This window comes from Electrona antarctica (assembly GCF_951216825.1).
Source record: "Electrona antarctica genome assembly, chromosome: 12".
Lineage (NCBI taxonomy): Eukaryota > Metazoa > Chordata > Actinopteri > Myctophiformes > Myctophidae > Electrona > Electrona antarctica.
This window is the reverse complement of record NC_136793.1, coordinates 36999760-37018343: the sequence shown is the minus strand read 5'-3', so window position 1 is coordinate 37018343 and position 18584 is coordinate 36999760. Positions and strand designations below refer to the sequence as shown.

The window sequence follows — 18584 nt, the reverse complement described above, 5'->3', positions numbered from 1 at the left end:
ATATAGAAGATACAGAACATATCCCATGGACATATAGAACACACAGAACATATCCCATGGACATATAGAAGATACAGAACATATCCCATGACATATAGAAGATACAGAACATATCCCATGGACAAGCTCACAACGTGCATTGTGATTGTGAGCTTGTCGATCGGCTATTTTCAATGAAAGCCTTCTTCACAACAACAGAAAACAGAATATACACCCTGAGGGACTCCGCTCAACTATGGCCGTTTAAGTAGCCTGGCATGGCCAGACTAATATCACTGAGTAACTCACTAAGTAGATTTTAGTCTGGAATCTCTGTGTGGAACCAGCAAATCCAAGGGGTGGATAAAAAACAATGCCTCTGATGGCGACCCATATTTGCATACTGATTGTGATTGGCATTGAAATCCAATGAAATCCAATCACAACCGAGCAGGGCAGACCAAATCTGCCGTAGGCTTTATTTTTTATTTTATTTATTTTTTATATATTTTCAGATTTGTGTGGTTTTCAGGCTAGGGTTAATATAAATCACTATTGCTCATTACAATATTGGTACCATCTCTCCCTATCTCTCTCTCTCTCTCTCTCTCTCTCTCTCCATCTCTCTCTGACTCTATTTCACCATTACACACACGCGCACACACACACACACACACACACACACACACACACACACACACACACACACACACACACACACACACACACACACACACACACACACACACACACACACACACACACACACACACACACACACACACACACCCCTCACTTTTTACTCACTCCTGAGTCATTCATCCCTCAAACTGCTTCTGCTTTATGTACTGTCCCCACCCACTCTATTCCAGATGTCTGAAAATGTTTGTGTGTGAGAGAGACCGTTAAGATCCATAACCTCCAGTATCTTCTGTGTGTGTGTGTGTGTGTGTGTGTGTGTGTGTGTGTGTGTGTGTGTGTGTGTGTGTGTGTGTGTGTGTGTGTGTGTGTGTGTGTGTGTGTGTGTGTGTGTGTGTGTGTGTGTGTGTGTGAAAGGGAGGATTCAGTCATGTATGCGTTTGATTGATTGATTGATTGAATAGTTTATTAGACATAAATGTAAAAACAGCAACAGAGTACAGTCAAACAGTTATGCCAAAAGGGATAGCACCAAAAAAGAAAGTCCTTGCGGTCTTGTTTCCAATTAGGCCCTATGCACTCAATTCATAGATATGACATGAAGAATAACAACAAAATTCAATATCATCAATAACAAAAGTCTGTGTGTCTGCATACCCGTGTTTGCAAAAAAACCCCATTATGAATTAGTTTTATTTTTGTACGTTGTCTTACGTACTGTATGTACAGTATACTAGTTCTGATAACCACAGCTCGACATCCACAAGATAGCTGCAGTCTCTCCTCCAGGTTACCACACTTCCACTCACAGAGAACTGTCTTCAACACACAACAAACACACTACAGATAGACTGAACTGTACAAATGTACTAACTAGAGACAGTTGTAAGTCTTGTGGTCTTATGTAGCACTGACTGTGACCTCGCACCACTGTAGCTCCGGGATGAGGTTCAGAACTCAGAATTCTAATAACAGGCTAACAGCCAGGTCCATTCAGTTCTGGGTAAATTTTTTACGGGTCTATTTGGGTACGGTTCGGTCAAATTGGACCTGTGAAGTCTCTGAACTATAAGGTGGAGGGCTGGGGTGGTGGAGTGTCTGTGATGCCATTAAAGTAGAGGTCTAGTGTAGATTAAGAGAGCTGTATTTAAACGGACCACCTTGTTGAGGGAATGAGGTATTGTAGGAAGACATGTCTGATTGAAATCAGCAGACTGACAGTTGAAACGGACCACCTTGTTGAGGGAATGAGGTATTGTAGGAAAACATGTCTGATTGAAATCAGCAGACTGACAGTTGATTACAGCTGAGCTTGAACTAATGCTATGCTTCATTTTGTATCGTTAACAGAACAAATCCAGGAGAAAGATGAAGGACCGTACTACAATCACCTGGGATCTGGACCCACTGTCGCCTCCATACGAGACCTGATGGAGACTAGGTAATCCTCCTCTCCTTCCTTTCCTTTCCTCTCCTCTTTCATTCAGGGGGCCCTCATTCTCCCACTTTCTCCTTCTCTCCCTGTTCCTTACACTTCCTCTCTCTGTCCTGTTCTCTCTCCCTAATTCTCCGATCCGCATATCCGACAGTGTCACTCTGTGAACATACACAATCTACAAGCTCACAGCGTGTTGCGATGCTTGTAGATCTTTGGTTTTACTCGCAGGGAGCAGTTTTCTTTGGCGACATAGACATGATGCCAAAAGACAGCAAGAAACGCATGTAAAGTCATATGGCAAAATTGAATTGCAAAACAGCAAATGCCGCAATTCAGAAGTTCATGCATGGCGTACTATATGGTTCAATTGTATCCAGAGAACAAGTGCTAGTGCATCCTTAGTGTGAAGGTAGGGGGTTGGTTATAGCAGCTGCCTCCATCCAGCAGTTTTTGGCAATGGGCCTACTCACAGGCACAGCTGTGAGGTGGCATCATACTAGCACCTTCTCTACCGCTGCTGCCTTCTCCCCCCTACTCATTCTCCCACAGCCCCCCCCCCCCCCCCCCCCCCCCCCCCCACACACACACACACACTCTTCTGCCTGTGTCCCCAGGGGATCTGTGACCCAGAATCCAATAGGAGGAAACTGAGGAAATATCAGCATCATCAGCAGATCACAAACCAGGCACACCGAGCCCAAAGAAGAGGAAGGTTAGGGAAAGATGTGAAATGAGAGCATGAGGTAGAGGAGAGGGCGGGAGGGTGAGAAGGGGAGAGGAGGAGGGACAATTGAGAGGGAAAGAAAGAAAGAAAGAAAGAAAGAAAGAAAGAAAGAAAGAAAGAAAGAAAGAAAGAAATTATTATATAAACTATTACTAGTTTGTTATCTGATGGTTGTGTATAGTAAGTATTATTGACTGTAGCTGAGTACCCACAGCCAAGCAGACAATGAATCAGAGGAAGTGCACCTGCTCTACATTTTGAAGCTTAACTGGACAACTCAGCGTACATCACATTAATTAGCTTCAGTGAATACATTCAACACAAGGTGGAATGATGCAATACCCATGATAACAATAAGTATGCAGGATGTGGCGCTTCATGTTTGGTGTGCTATCACTTCACTACTATTTCCAATGAATGACTCATCTCTCCCCAGAGAGAGGGGTAGGTTGAGTAGGAGGTGGAGGCTGGGGGAGGTCGGGGGGTTGTCAGCCAGGCCAGGGCTCTTCCTTTTGTTTGTCTGAAGGGTGACGTAAGACCTAAAGCTCTCCATAGTCCTTCAGATGACCTTTGACTGACCCCTAACCCCAGCAGGCCACCCCTGTGGAGAGAGAGCCCACTCTTCTGCCACTTTCTTATCCACCTCAGGGTTGAGTCCCTTTCAGCCTGGATCCCATGTGTTCATGGTGATGCCAGAACCACTCAGGGATGAGGCTTTCTTTTAATGACAGGTAGTGGAGAGGCATAAGAAAGGGTTAGTAATGGAAGAGAACATCTTATAGACTCACACAGGCAACTCAAACATACCAAGATGCAACATGTGCGCACACACGCACGCACGCACACACGCACGCATGCACACGCGCAAGCACGCACGCGCACGCGCGCACACACACACACACACACACACACACACACACACACACACACACACACACACACACACACACACACACACACACACACACACACACACACACACACACACACACACACACACACACACACACACAAACAGACCTGGGAAAAACATGCACGCACGCATTCACACACCTGCAAACACACAGCAATATTGTTCAAAGAGGAAAAAGGTATCAATTCACATGAAACAAATATTAACATGCGCACAAAAGAAGCTCACATATGCATATGTGCACACAAATATAAAACGCTTCAAAGAGACAAGACTCAGGCTGGTTGTGGTTCTGGGGATGGTTGTGGTGGCAATGTGTATTAATTAAATTAAATACTAACTATATTAAGCTTTTTTTGTATCTTTCAGATAGTACATAGACTGTAACCCTGTAAAAAGTGTTTCACAAGCAACACTAAATGAAACAAAGCCTGCATGCTGGGTTTCGGTTGCATGTATTCCCGTGTTTCTGTGAATCTCAACAGAGCCATGAGAACCATCCTCTTATTAACCAGCCACTGGGGTTGGTTGGCCATAGAGGTTGGCCTGTTCTGGAGTTAACAAATACAAGTCAAGTGGCATCCAAATCCTTAGAAGTGTTTGGAGACCCAATATCAGTATAGGCCATTATTGCAATTTATTATATATCCACCATTAACAAAGATGCACTTTGAAGTCACATTTTGTAAGTCACATTTTCAAATATGAAGCTTACAGTACCTTGGCTACCGTTTGCAATAACATATTAGCTTGCTAACAGGCTGAAGATAACATTTTGTGAACGAGACACCAGTTAACATGTACGTCTTAAGTCATGATGAAGTGGCTAGTAATTACTAGCCACTTCATCATGACTTAAGACGTAAATTTGTGTCTACTACCAAATAATTTAGATTGATAGAATCTTGTCCAAAATTGTCTGCTCATGCTTCAACAGTATACATTAGAAGTGTACTGTATAAAACCACATAAAAGTATGTAATCATCTGTTTTCTGAGCTGAGGTATTTCATGTGACAAGCATACCTTCTCCCCCCTGTGTAGATATGGAGAGAAGGGCGAAGCAATCCGAATTGAGAAAGTGGTGTTCACCGGCAAGGAGGGGAAAAGCTCTCGAGGATGTCCTATTGCTAAGTGGGTGAGTAACATAAAGGGACATGACATGACATTACAAAATGAAACAACACAGCATCATCTGCATAGTTTCGGCATTGGTGGGCTCCTTGGGGATAGCTATTTACAAATAGAAAATAACGTATGATCCTGACTGAACACAGATGTGTGACTAAATATTTGTGTGTACTTGCATATGTGCCTATGTGTTCATACACGTGCATGAATGAAAGCAGCAGCTTTCCAAAACTAAATAATAATAATAATAAGCTTTATTTATATAGCACCTTTCATACAGGGTTGCAGTTCAAAGTGCTTCACAGGCAGGACATACTGTACATCAAGTGCTTTACAGTTAGGTCATATCAAACACAATGCAAGACAAGACAAGACAGTGAATGTGCATAAAGTCAGACATCGAGAATAAAAATAGGCATGAGAAAGTCAAGCATTTAAGGTATTTGTTAAAGAAAAATAATAATAATTAATAATAATAGAATACATGATGGGAAGCCTCAATAAAGTGCTACGGTAGGGTGGAGAAGGCTAAATAGTATACAAAATAGTATACAAAAAAGGTTTTTCAAAGTGTAGCAGCTCCATTCATATGTACAGTAGGTCTATGTATGAGGTCCACTCGGTGCAGAGTGTGCAGTGAAACCCATAGTGGTCCAAGTAATCCATTTGATTACTTTCTCTAGTCAGTTCACAAATATTGCTGCTTTGTTTGCATATTGTTGTATTTTTCCTAGCAGGTATACAGTATGGGAGTCATTGTTCATGTTGTCAAACTCTTTGGGTGTTTGTAATCTGTGGGAAGTATGTGTCTCTGATGTCTTGGTATAGTTGGTAGATGGTTAGAAAGTGTAGTGTAGAAAGTGTTTCCACTATATTTTGTGTGCAGAGGATGCATAGTCTGTCTACAAAGCAAAGCAAAGTTACTATATTTATCCAGGGTAACTGGACTAAGCATCAGATACTTGTTTACAGCCAGGCCCTGCTCATAGAACATTTCATGGTAGTGGTTCAATGCCTTGCTCAAGGGCACTTCAGCGGTGCTAATTTTAACGTGCCGGTCCGGGGATACGAACTGGCGACCTTCCGGTATCAAGACCGCTCCGCAAACCGTTCGGCCACCGCTCCCCTTGGGAGCTAGGTCTGTCTGTGGCGGCCTTTCTCTATTGCAAGGCTGTGTTCACTGAGTCTGTACCTAGTCAATGCGTCCCTTAGTTTAGAATCAGTCACAGTTCGCAGGTATTCTGCCACTGTGTATTCTCTATTTAGGGCCAAATAGCATTCCATTTTACTTTGGTTTTGGGTTGACTCTTTCCAGTATGTCAAGTATTTTTCTTTTTCTTTTCATATAATCTGGTTTATTCCAGTGGGCTTTCTGTCTGGTAGTTATACTTATACAGCTGACCACGGGGCATCCCTGTAGGTTTTCTTTTAGGTGGTTATAACATTTAAATGTTAAATTAAACTTTGATAATGAGTGGGTATCATCCAAATTCTGCTCTGAATGCATTGTTGTTTTCCATTGGGTGCAGGGGATGGATTTGCAGAGTTCTGCGTGCAGAGTCTCCGTTTGGTGTTTGTCCCATTTCTCAATGTCTTTGTTGGCAAGACCTTTCAACCATAGAGGGAGATGGGTTTTATAACAGAGTCTAATATCTTTAACCAGATTTTAATTGGGATTCTCTAGCTTGACAGTTACAGCTTGACAGTAAAACAGTAGGGGGTCAGTCTCTGTAACAACTACAGCCCCCCAACCCCACCTTACACACACACACACACACACACACACACACACACACACACACACACACACACACACACACACACACACACACACACACACACACACACACACACACACACACTCCTAATGGCTTTACGAATTCAAAACAACTACCACACACACAGAGACACAGAGCCCATTACAGTGTGTGTGTGTGTGTGTGTGTGTGTGTGTGTGTGTGTGTGTGTGCGTGCGTGCGTGCGTGCGTGCGTGCGTGCGTGCGTGCGTGCGTGCGTGCGTGCGTGCGTGCGTGCGTGCGTGCGTGCGTGCGTGCGTGCGTGCGTGCGTGCGTGCGTGCGTGCGTGCGTGCGTGCGTGCGTGCGTGCGTGCGTGCGTGCGTGCGTGCGTGCGTGCGTGCGTGCGTGCGTGCGTGCGTGCGTGCGTGCGTGCGTGCGTGCGTGCGTGCGTGCGTGCGTGTGTGTGTGTGTAATGACAGCTAATACAGGGAAACCTAGCAGGCCTGCCCACTGCTGGAAGGTACAACAGGTATTCAGTGGTGGAAACAGTACTCACATTTTGTACTGGAGTAAAAGTATCAATACTGCAATCTAGAAATACTCTATTACAAGTAGACGTCCGGAATTAAAAATGTACTTGAGTAAAAGTAAGTACCAAGTATTGGTATAAAAATGTTCTTACAATACCAAAAGTAAGAAAGTACTCTTTATGCAGAATGTCCCGTTTCAAGTTTTCAAATGTATAATAGTAATTTAAAATCACACCCGTGTGAACTGAGTGGTGCAAATCCCCCCCCCCTCTCTCTCTCTCATTAGCAGGCAACAGTGCAGCACTATCTCTCTCTCTCTGTTTCTGGCAGCGCCACTTTTGGTACTCATTGATACTGGTGCTCATAGTCACACACAAACATGAACACACGGTTGAACACGGACATTGCTGTTCCTTGGAGTGGTTGCACCACTCAAAAAATAACAGAGTGAGCTTGTAGATCGGCTATTTTCAAATGGCCGAAATGTATATAGGGCTGAAGTGGTTAGTGTTTTTTAATAATATAATCCGAATCTACAAAGTTAAAATAAATGTAGTGGTGTAAAAGCACAATATTTGGATCCATATATTTCATATATTTGACTTTTAAAAACTTTTAAGGTCAAAACTCAACACGGGCGGAAACTTTGTCCAAATATGGAGATGTACCGACATCATAAGATGACTTCCATTATGTAATAACCTGGCCATATGAAGTCCCAGATCCATTTGGAAACCGTGCTTTTATCAGGCTTTGTCTTGTTTTAAATTGTGCGTTATGTGCAAAAATTCACCTCACCATCTCTCCTCAGGTCATCCGTCGGGCCAACGAGGCAGAGAAGGTTATGTGTTTGGTGCGTCACCGCGCGGGCCACCGCTGTGCCAATGCTGTCATCATTATCCTCATCATGGCCTGGGAGGGCGTGCCGAGGGACATGGGCGACAAGCTGTACCGCGAGATCAGCGGAGCCATCACACGTCACGGCAACCCCACCAGCCGGCGCTGTGGTCTCAATGACGAGTAAGTCGCTGAGTGTAATTTCAAGCAAAGCTTTGGCCTTGGTTTAGGAAGAAATGACAATGAAAAGGATTAAGTCTATTATTATTTGTGCCGTTGAGCTTGTTGCTTGTACCGAAGGAGCAACAAGGGAATCACTTTGGTTAGTCGGGTTTTGAGGAAAGCTTTGGGGTTCAATAACTAGGCAAGCCCAAACCTAGTTTTTGCAAGTGTCCTTGAGCGAGAAGACACTGATTTCCTGTTTCAACTAACATGCATTGCTCATGTATTGTTTTTTCAAGCTTGAACACCTGTCACTCATCATTGTGCTTATGCATGTACGTCATCCTATCAATTAGGGCTACAGTGGTAGAGTCTAGTAATGTTTGATAAATTATCATTAACATTTCTTCACAATTATACTTCAAATTAATTTAATTTGGAAAGAAAATGACAGAAATGACCTAAGTAATATACCGGTAATGTAAACAGTAAAAATGCTTCCCCGTTCATTTAAAATAAATACTTGCGATAATGTATGATACAAATAAAATATACTAGAGATAAAACTGAATATGTGTGCATTGCAATCTTAGCAATGTCAGCTACCTCCACCTCACAGGGGCAGGAAGTAAATGATAGATGGCCTTGAAGTTAATTGTACTTAGACATGAAGTTAATGTCTCACTGTTGCCCCCTGCAGTCGTACGTGTGCGTGCCAAGGCAAGAGCCCTGAAACATGTGGTGCTTCCTTCTCCTTTGGCTGCTCCTGGAGCATGTATTTCAACGGCTGCAAATATGCCCGCAGTAAAATCCCACGCAAGTTCAGACTGCAAGGAGAACGCCCTGAAGAGGTACAATTACCCCACCATGATCTCTGGATTATTAGTTTTATAAGAAAGATGGCAGTCTATTCTCCTCTTCCCTATTATTGAGACAGACAGTAGAAGTCTGATATAGGCCATCAAGTATAAGTAATGTAATTTATTTTCATAATTTATACAGTATTATCTTTGTGGTACTTATTATTATTATTATTATTATTACCCTTATTATTATTAGTATTAGTATTAGTATTAGTATTAGTATTATTATTATTATTATTATTATTATTATTATTATTATTATTATTATTATGAGGCAACTACAAGTACCATCACTTTGTTTTGGATTGTCTAACATTGAGGAAGCTTTGAAAATGTATTATGAATGAATAATAACACTGTACTGTGGGCTCCCACATTAGGGAGGGATATTGAGGGATATTGTGTTTTTTTTTCTTCATGTCAACTAGTAAACTAAACTACCAGTAATTGTTTATTATTATAATTCTATGGTCACCAGGAGGACAACCTTGGGGATAACCTTCAAACCCTGGCAACTGAGGTGGCTCCCCTATACAAGCAACTGGCCCCGCAGGCCTACAACAACCAGGTTAGTATATGCACAATCTGAGGACCTCTGTGGAGTGCAATTGTCCTGCCTTTTACCATAATATCAACACATTCGTATATATGTTATATTGCAATTCATGTTGTTTTAAGGATAAAAACGGACCAACATCGCAGCTTTACGGACATCTTGAATTATCCTCTTTCTATCTGCAAAGTTTTTATTTCATAAAACCGTAAACATGTTTGCCAAGAAATTCTATGCAGGTGATTATTTTTTGTGTCAGAGTTTGGAAGCGCTTGTTTTCAACAACGCAATATCCTGCTGCCTCCTGCATTATGTGCAATTTAGAAACCGGTTGTAAGCGCTTATGATGACCATAAACTGAAACAACGTTTCCTCTTGCTCCTCATGAAGGCAATTTAAATGCATTTTGTCCCCCATCATCTTTTTGAGTGGGAACCTGCTTAGGACTAATTCATTCATTTACATGTGGGTCCTACTTCAGTGTCTGACTGAGGCCACGGCTCCAGACTGCAGACTGGGACTGAAGGAGGGCAGGCCGTTCTCTGGGGTCACAGCCTGCATGGACTTCTGTGCCCATGCTCACAAGGATCAGCACAACCTCCACAACGGCTCCACTGTGGTAAAGTTCTGCTCTTCCCCTTGTTTTACTCTTTACTATGTACATTCATGCAAAGCGTACTTTGCCAACATCAGTATTTTTGAGGGGCCCTCAATTTTTTTTTATATATATATATATATCCTATATTCAGCTATTTGTGTAGATTTTTGTTTTACACAAACATTAAATTGCCATTGATGATGAATGGAGAATTTACATCATATGTGGACAAGCAAATCGGTATTTTTGTCCTACACAAACATTAAATTCCCATTGACAATGAATGAGAGTGTACGTCATATGTGGACGAGCAAATCGGCATGTTACCTCATGATGATGTACGATTATAAGGGCGCCCCTCACTTCACACGGGTGTGATTTTTCTAATATACAGTGTTCAGAGAACAGTGTTCAAATCAGTGAAAGTGTGTGTATATATAATATATATATATATATATATCCCTCCATACCTTACTAACCCTTCTTGCTTTCTCATCTCTCACAGGTGTGTACCCTGACCAAGGAGGATAACCGTAAGGTGGGTGTGATCCCAGAGGACGAGCAACTCCATGTGCTACCCCTGTACAAGGTCGCCCTGACCGACGAGTTTGGCAGTGAAGAGGGCCAGCGTCTCAAGATGAAGTCAGGGGCCATTCAGGTTCTGGAGGCCTTCCGCCGCCAGGTGCGCAAGCTACCTGAGCCGGTCAAGTCCTGCCGACAGCGCCGCCTAGAGGCCAAGAAGGCTGCACAAGAGAAGAAGTTTGCTGCAGAGAAGAAGAAGGCCAAGCAGAAGCAGCAGGTTGTTGGGGGCACACCGGAGAAAACGGCGGTAGTGAAGACGGAGATCAGAGTCACAGGGTCACCACATCCACAAGGCGATAAAGGTGAGCAGGTGTTTTATTGAGGGAGACATGAGGGAGTGGAGATGCCATGCAGCGCAGGTCATGAAACAGAGTCGAACCCATGTTGTTGCAACTAGGTATGTTGTATGTGCCCTTGTACACTACTGGCTGAGCAACTGGAATGATCCAGGGTGAGCTTTGTCTTATGAACTGCTGCTCTAAAAGGTTTTATTTAATGCATGAGCCAGTTATGGCGTTTCAGACAGACTTGAAATCACAGTTTTCTAATTTGTACCCTGTCCTCTGTTTTCAATGCACAGCAATTGTGAAGCAGGAGGAAAACGTCACCATTAAAATGGAGCCCTTCATTAAAACTGAGCCCTTCATTAAAACGGAGCAGTTCATTAAAACGGAGCCCTTCAATGGAGCCTTGGACTGCTACTCGCCCCAGATAGCAGACCCCTACAGCAACAACTATCCCCATCCTGCCTATTATGCAAGGGTAGGCCTTCCTCCCAATTACCAGCCTCCTGCCCCAGGCCCAGTCAATGGCTACCACCCCGGTTTCCCAGCACTGCCCTATGGCTACTACAACTACCCCCCCAATGCACTTTTCCCAACTCGACTTAGGACTTATGAGGGTCGAAGGGGCTGGTCCAAAACAGGCACTAAATTGGTCGAGGTGGACACGAAGCCTGATGTGGAGAGCCTCCAGGCCAGGCTAGCTCAGTCCTACTCCACTCTCCCTGAGCAGCAGACCCCGGAGCTGGCTATCCAACATAGCACTTACCCTCAGCAACTCGAATACCAGTCACGGCCCTCCTCTATCTCTTCCGAGCACTCTCACCGTGGCACCCCGGTTATTAAACAGGAACCTATGGATGTGCCTGTTTATGATGGTGTATTGGTCAATCAGAGTGGTGCCAGCACACCTAGCACCACCCCACTGCCTGATGGCTGGCCTGGGCACAAGCCTAATGGCAGCATGGTGCTCACTAGCTGGGACGGGCATGTGAACTCTAAAGCAGGCCGTACAGCTTCGCCGTTCACTCCAGATAAGCAGCAATCTCATCAGCAACTTCCTCAGCAGTCCTCTCCTTATCCCCAGCAGTGGAGTTCCTACCCTAGGTCAAACACCCCCATGGCCTCCCCTTCCCCATCTCAGTCACCATCCCTAAAGGTGCTTCCCTCTCCATCTCCTTCCCCACACCCAGGTACTCCATATCCGAGCAGCCTACATCCAGGCACTCCTCATCCTGCCACCCCTCACCTAGTTATGCCCCAGTCTGACCTCTCCCATCCAGGCACACCACAACCTGGCACCCCCAGCCATCACTGGTATAGTCCTGCACCCAGCCCTCAGCCCAATGCCTGGGCCATGGGGCCTGGGACAGCATACAGCCCTGGAATTGTGAAGCACAGCAACCCTGCCGGAGCTTACCCTGACAAGATGTTGTCCAAGGCTGGGGAGAGTCGGAGCTCTACTCCTCAGGGGCTCCAGGAGAAGGCATGGAAGTCTTGTGGGGGTTCAGTGGCAGGTAGCACTCCATCTCCAGCCCCTGAGTGCCGTCTGTTCCCAGATACTCCAGTCCAGGCATGCTGGCCTGATCTGAGCCATGCCGAGAGTGATGTGGAGAGCACGAAAGGTCACTTTGAGGATGAAGACGTGTGGTCCGATAGTGAGCACAACTTCCTTGACCCCAACATTGGTGGTGTGGCGGTGGCACCAGCCCATGGCTCCATCCTAATCGAGTGTGCCCGGCGGGAACTGCATGCCACCACCCCAATCAAGAACCCGGACCGCTCCCACCCCACTCGCATATCACTGGTCTTTTACCAGCATAAGAACCTCAACCAGCCCGTGCATGGCCTGGCTCTTTGGGAGAACAAGATGAAAATTCTGGCAGAGAGGGCGCTCCAGAGGCAGCAGGAGGGCGCTCTCCTGGGCCTCTCCCAGGAAGAAATCAAGGCCCTAGGAAAGAAGCACAAGTGGGGTGCGGCAGCGGCAGGAGCGAGCCCCACCCTGGCTAAGGGACCGGTGACGCGGTCGGCAACCACGCTCCACACCACATCCACGGTCACTGTGTCTCCCTATGCCTTCACTCGCGTCACCGGGCCCTACAGCCGCTACGTCTGAGGACAGAGAAAGAGACAAATTGAGAGGTATGCTCTCAGACTTCCACGTCCTCACAAACTGTTGCAGTGTGGTGGAGGGGGCGCCAGGCAGGGATAAAGAAGGGATTAATGCAACTCAAGCTCTCTCCCTCCTTACTCTGGTGTACCTGTATATGCTCCAACCTCAACCCCCTCACCACCACCATCACCCTACCCCCTATCCCTCCATTGTCCACTGGGAGGGAAGAGGTGTCATTTTATTATTTTTTTACCTCATGTCAGGCAGTGGTTTGGCCGTCTAGCCGACAGACTCACTGCTTGTGGTGCTCGTCCTCTCTCTTCCTGATGAGAGGAACTTCATTGCTCTTTCTTCTTCTTCTTCTCCTTCATAGAATTTTAATGACCCTAATTATTATTGCTATTATCAATATTATTATGATTGCTATTGTTACTGTCAATGTTGTTATAACAGGTATTGTTATTATTATTATTATTATTATTATTATGAAGACTTTTGTTTTGTTTTTTATATTGTCAGTTTCATTAATGTTATTAATGATATGATTGCTTTTGGTTTTGTTTTATTATTATTATTGTTGTTATTATTATTATGATTTCATGGTTTTAAAAATCAGGAGTCAGTCATACTCAGACAATTGCTTTGTTCCATGTTTGGAAAGCGTGTACCCTATTCTTTTTTATTTGCTTTGGCCTTTATCAATCTTCCTGCTCTGCTCAGAGGTGGCAGAGCCAGTCTCTCCTCCTGCACTTGGAAACTCAAAATCATTCAATCACAAACACAGCGAAGGAGATTGTAATACAATAGAAATTGTCGATTTTATGGATACTATACAGATATTTATCTTGGATCATGTTTAGCCTCTCTGGGCCTTTTGGAGGAGAGAATGTGCTCTGTCTCCTCATTTTCTTCTAAACCCCTCCGCCTCCCCTCCTCTGGTGCTTCACTTCCACCGACCTCAGTCCTTCTTCTAGAATGTATCTCCATTCTACTCCTCTTTGCACTTGATGCTGTATAAAAGGTGCTCTTTCCCAGACTTGGCTCAACAGTATAAGAAAATAATATTGCGTGTTGTTAAAAACAAATCCTCTTTGTAGTACACCGTACAATCTGATCCATTTGGTTACATTTGTACATTATCAGAGTTACAAATGGATAAATCAACAGTGGATTTCACTGCGTACTAGATGGATTTTCATCAGGACGATATTGTAAAGGATGATCTTTCAAATACCTTCCTGTGATTTTTCAAACTTTCTAGTACTTGTAAGTCCCACCCATCTGATGCTCCAAGGAGAATGAAACAGATGTCAAGGATTATTTTTTTTAATGCTGTTAGGTCCAAGTCTGTGCTTAGCATGCAGAGAACAAAAACTGGCACTAGATGTCCTCATCTTCCTAAAATATTCCAGCATGAGTGATTGTGAGCATTTCCCATTCTAAAGCCTACTCAGTCACAAGTTTTCAGAGCACGCACGCACGCACGCACGCACGCACGCACGCACACATGCTCACCCCTTGAGCTTCTTGACAGCCAGCAGAGCCTTGCCTCGTGGCTTTAACCACAAATGACCAGAGGGTAACCCCCTGTTTACTGACCAAGGCTGGGTGTCCCAAAGACTAATTTTATCTATCTTTCTTCAAGTAAATATTATGAAGTTGAAATATAGCCTAAAGTTTGACGTATGAGGTGCTTTCCCCAAAACACTTAAAAACCAACTTCATCTTTTTTCCATTGTAAGTCAATTGAATAAACGGAAATTGCCTGGGAGTCTTAAATTGACACCCTAGTTCACCCTTGTTCAACTTTAAGCAAATGGAGCCAAGACAACTTAGTGTCAAGGTGCTTTTGTAGAATCAAGTTGGTTCCATTGCAGTTTAACTTTATATAGAAATTGCCTTTGGGAAATCCAGTCCATACCTGAGATACATCAATAGGGAAATGAGATGGTACAGTAAGCCTCTTGGTGCTCCTCCTAACACAAACTCACACTCTGGTGCTTCCCTCCGAATCTTTCAGTTGCAGTAAAATGGGATGAGCCCTTCTGCATGGTGCTGTCGTCTTCAAGCAGAGCTATGTCTGTCCTTCTCCTTAACACCATGTCCCCACCAAACCAGTCATCCAACCCACCGTGATGTCATTAGAACAACTGCAGTTCTGGTGTTGAGCCATGGAGTGGAGTTCTTGGTGTTTTGGCAACATTTGTGTGGTAAGGCTATGTTAGCCTTGTGTGTGTGTGTGTGTGTGTGTGTGTGTGTGTGTGTGTGTGTGTGTGTGTGTGTGTGTGTGTGAGACGTGTGTGTGTGTGTGTGTGTGTGTGTGTGTGTGTGTGTGTGTGCGTGTGCGTGTGCGTGCGTGCGTGTGCGTGCGAGTGTGCGCGCGCGCGCGCGCAAGGAAGAGGTAGAGACAGAGACATTGCTTGATAATATAGATGCAGTTCCATGAATCATGAATAATGTTCACTCATATTGACTTGCCTCGTAGCTATTCTGCTGTTCATGTGAAATGGTGTGAGTGACGTTAATGGCAGTAGATCCAGAGCAAATCCCATGCATCGCTCGTTACCATTACGTTTGTTAGCAGCATAACCATTCGAATCATGAAATACAGTTGCGTTATACTGTACTTAACAAGCAAAATACATGGAAATGAAAAGCAATCCATGGTACAGAACCCGAGCTTGATGTGCATGACGGGCTACAGGTGGTTGTGAGGGTCTGAAAGACCCTGGTGCTTGTTTGGAGATCTAGAGCTCTCTACCTCATGATGTAGAGACACTGGTCATGAACACAACTCGCTACTGAGAGCAAAGAATCATACATTTGTTCATTTGTGGTGCCCTCAGTCGACATGCTCATTTTAATACGCTTCTTATTTTTTAGAACTCTTATTTATTACACGATGATGAAGATGATGATGTTGATGATGATTGTCAATATTATTTGATTTGTTTTGTTTGATATAGCTAATACAAATTGTACATAAAGAAGAAAAGATTTTATAAAAGCACTTTTAATCTTGATTTTAACGATGAAAAGAAAGAGCCGATTATTGACAACTTGAAGCTTAGTCTTGTTTTGTTTTTTGTTTTGTTTTCTGGATTTTTTTCTTTTTTTTCTTCTTGAGAGATGAAAAAAAAATGTAAATATGGAAATATTTAGGTAAGATTATTTAACTAATGATGGGCAATAGTGAGTAAATCATCAATGATTTTGGAGGGGGATCTTTTGAATTCCAGGTTTTTTCTGTCACAACCCTTTGAACCAAGGTGTGTAAATGTCTACTTTACTAACACTGATGTTTCTTACTCTCATAAATACTGTACTCTCCCCTGTCAACCAGAACCGTTGTCAGTAATGTGGCCCTGCCCTCTTCTGTCAACCAGAACCGTTGTCAGTAATGTGGCCCTGCCCTCTTCTGTCAACCAGAACCGTTGTCAGTAATGTGGCCCTGCCCTCTTCTGAGCTAATTCCACCAATCCCGTAATGTAGAACCTGCTACAGTTGACTAGTTCTATAGTGTTATATAGCATTGGATATTCCCGTATCTATAAGGAACATCTTTCATTCTTCAGCATGATTTTCCCATTGATGTTCATGATGGGGTTTTGGACAGTTTCCAAGGATTATGGTATTCAATCGACAGATCTCAATTTACACCTTCTGTTTTTATACCAATAATGCATGGTCCACATACCATACACAGTATACAGTATATGGATTCAGTCATATTTATGATCTACATATTTCAGAATGGGTGCTGTTCATATTCTGTACATGTTTTTGATTTTCTAAACTTTGTACATTTCTATACAAGTCTTGAGTGAGTTTGGTAAACAGGGCTCCCAAGAGCCCCACACCTCCCAAATGTGTGGGGGTCATTGGGGACGCCGGTGCTATGATGCTACACCTTAACTTCACTGTGGAAAATAATGAGAAAATTAAAAAAAAGGTATATATATGAGGAAATATACATAATGGCCGCTAAATATTTTTCTGCGCTCTTAGTCATGAGAAGAAATACTTTTGAATAAAAAAAGCAGTTTTGCAGGATTGGAAGCTGGTGCTGACTCTGGTGCTGACTCTGGTGCTGACTTTATTGAAAAGTCTCTAGATACAACTATATTGTAAAACTCTGAAAGAAATTACATCTCTTTGGGGAGGAAAGAAATGAGCACTCAAAACTGTTTGAATACATTCTCTATTAGTCTCCATTCCATGTGGTGCTTGAAAATGTATTTTATTCTAATTTTTAACAGGGACAAGGTATAGAGTCATATATTGAGACTGTTATCTGGAACAGATATTTAAGTGCACCATATATGTACCGAAAGATATTGAAATGTCTCTTTTGAGTGTGTTGTACATTGTCATGTTAAAGGAATGCTAAGATATTTGAACCATATGAGCATAGAAATGGTGTACTTCCTCCTTCCTCTTCCTCACCATGCACTTCGTTTCTCAAACCCTTCACTCTCTTTTACCTACGTATACACCTTGTATATTTTGCCACACATACACACACACACACACACACACACACACTCAAACACATAAACAAATGCAAACACCTGCACACACACGTCAATGTGTCCGTGCCCCACTTTCACAACCACTCTTCATTAAACAACTTTCACAACAGTTCTTCATCAAACTCTTAATTTGTCCACTTTACCAGAGTTGGAATAGAAATTTAGAACATGGCCCATACTGAATGAAAACAAACAAACACAACAGGCAGCTACATTCCTTTTTGAGTTTTAGGATTGTTCTCTTTTTTTATGTCAAGTATGCAGTATGTAAAAAAGTGTTTTTGTTTAGTCTCTCTCTTTGTAGCTGTATGGTGTATTATGTGAATACATAGTGTATGTGGTAAAAACCCACAATATTGTTTTTTTGTTGCGCGATAATAAATAAATAAAACAAACATGAAAATACACTTGACTGGCTTTATTTTTCATCTCTTTGACATTGCATGATTAGTTGACTTGATAGAAATGCACCTACTGTGGCATTTTGCTCAGTGCTAGCAGCTGTTATTATCTCCACCAAGCAGAAGGCGTGGGGAGAGATTGTTTTGCACCATGTCCATCTGTCTGTGTGTCGTGTAGATTGTGGTCTACCAGTAGATCACTATACGGTTGTGCAGGTAGACCACATGACATGGCCTAAAAAAAAAAAAATTAAATATAAAAAATCACACCCGTGTGAAGTGAGGGGTGCTCTTATCATCATACATCATCTCATTGTTTGTGTTTACACAATGTTTGTGTTTACACAAACACTCAAAACTTGCCATTCATTGCCAATGGCTTTCAATGTTTGTGTTAGGACAATGTTTACACAAACTGTCAAAGCTGGACATAGGAGGGGCTAGCACCCCTCAAAGAATAGCAAAAATAGCAGATCGACAAGCTCAAAACTTGTCACTTCACGCCACGTTTCGATCTTATGGATCTGCTACTTTTCATGATTTTGTGTGACGCTGCAGTATGATCAAGTATG

The 18584-nt window shown here is 43.3% G+C and overlaps 1 protein-coding gene across 1 annotated transcript in view; it reads left to right on the top strand.

Moving 5' to 3' along the window:
• The window catches only part of tet3 (tet methylcytosine dioxygenase 3), a 46749-nt gene extending 33295 nt beyond the window's left edge, over positions 1-13454 (top strand). Inside the window, exons 4-11 of the mRNA XM_079517040.1 lie at positions 1969-2059; positions 4737-4830; positions 7902-8110; positions 8790-8940; positions 9431-9520; positions 9987-10124; positions 10609-10987; positions 11266-13454. Coding sequence (XP_079373166.1) covers positions 1969-2059; positions 4737-4830; positions 7902-8110; positions 8790-8940; positions 9431-9520; positions 9987-10124; positions 10609-10987; positions 11266-13082 — 2969 coding nt within the window. The 3' untranslated portion in view covers positions 13083-13454. The remainder of the gene's footprint in view (positions 1-1968; positions 2060-4736; positions 4831-7901; positions 8111-8789; positions 8941-9430; positions 9521-9986; positions 10125-10608; positions 10988-11265) is intronic.
• Positions 13455-18584: the final 5130 nt, after the last annotated feature.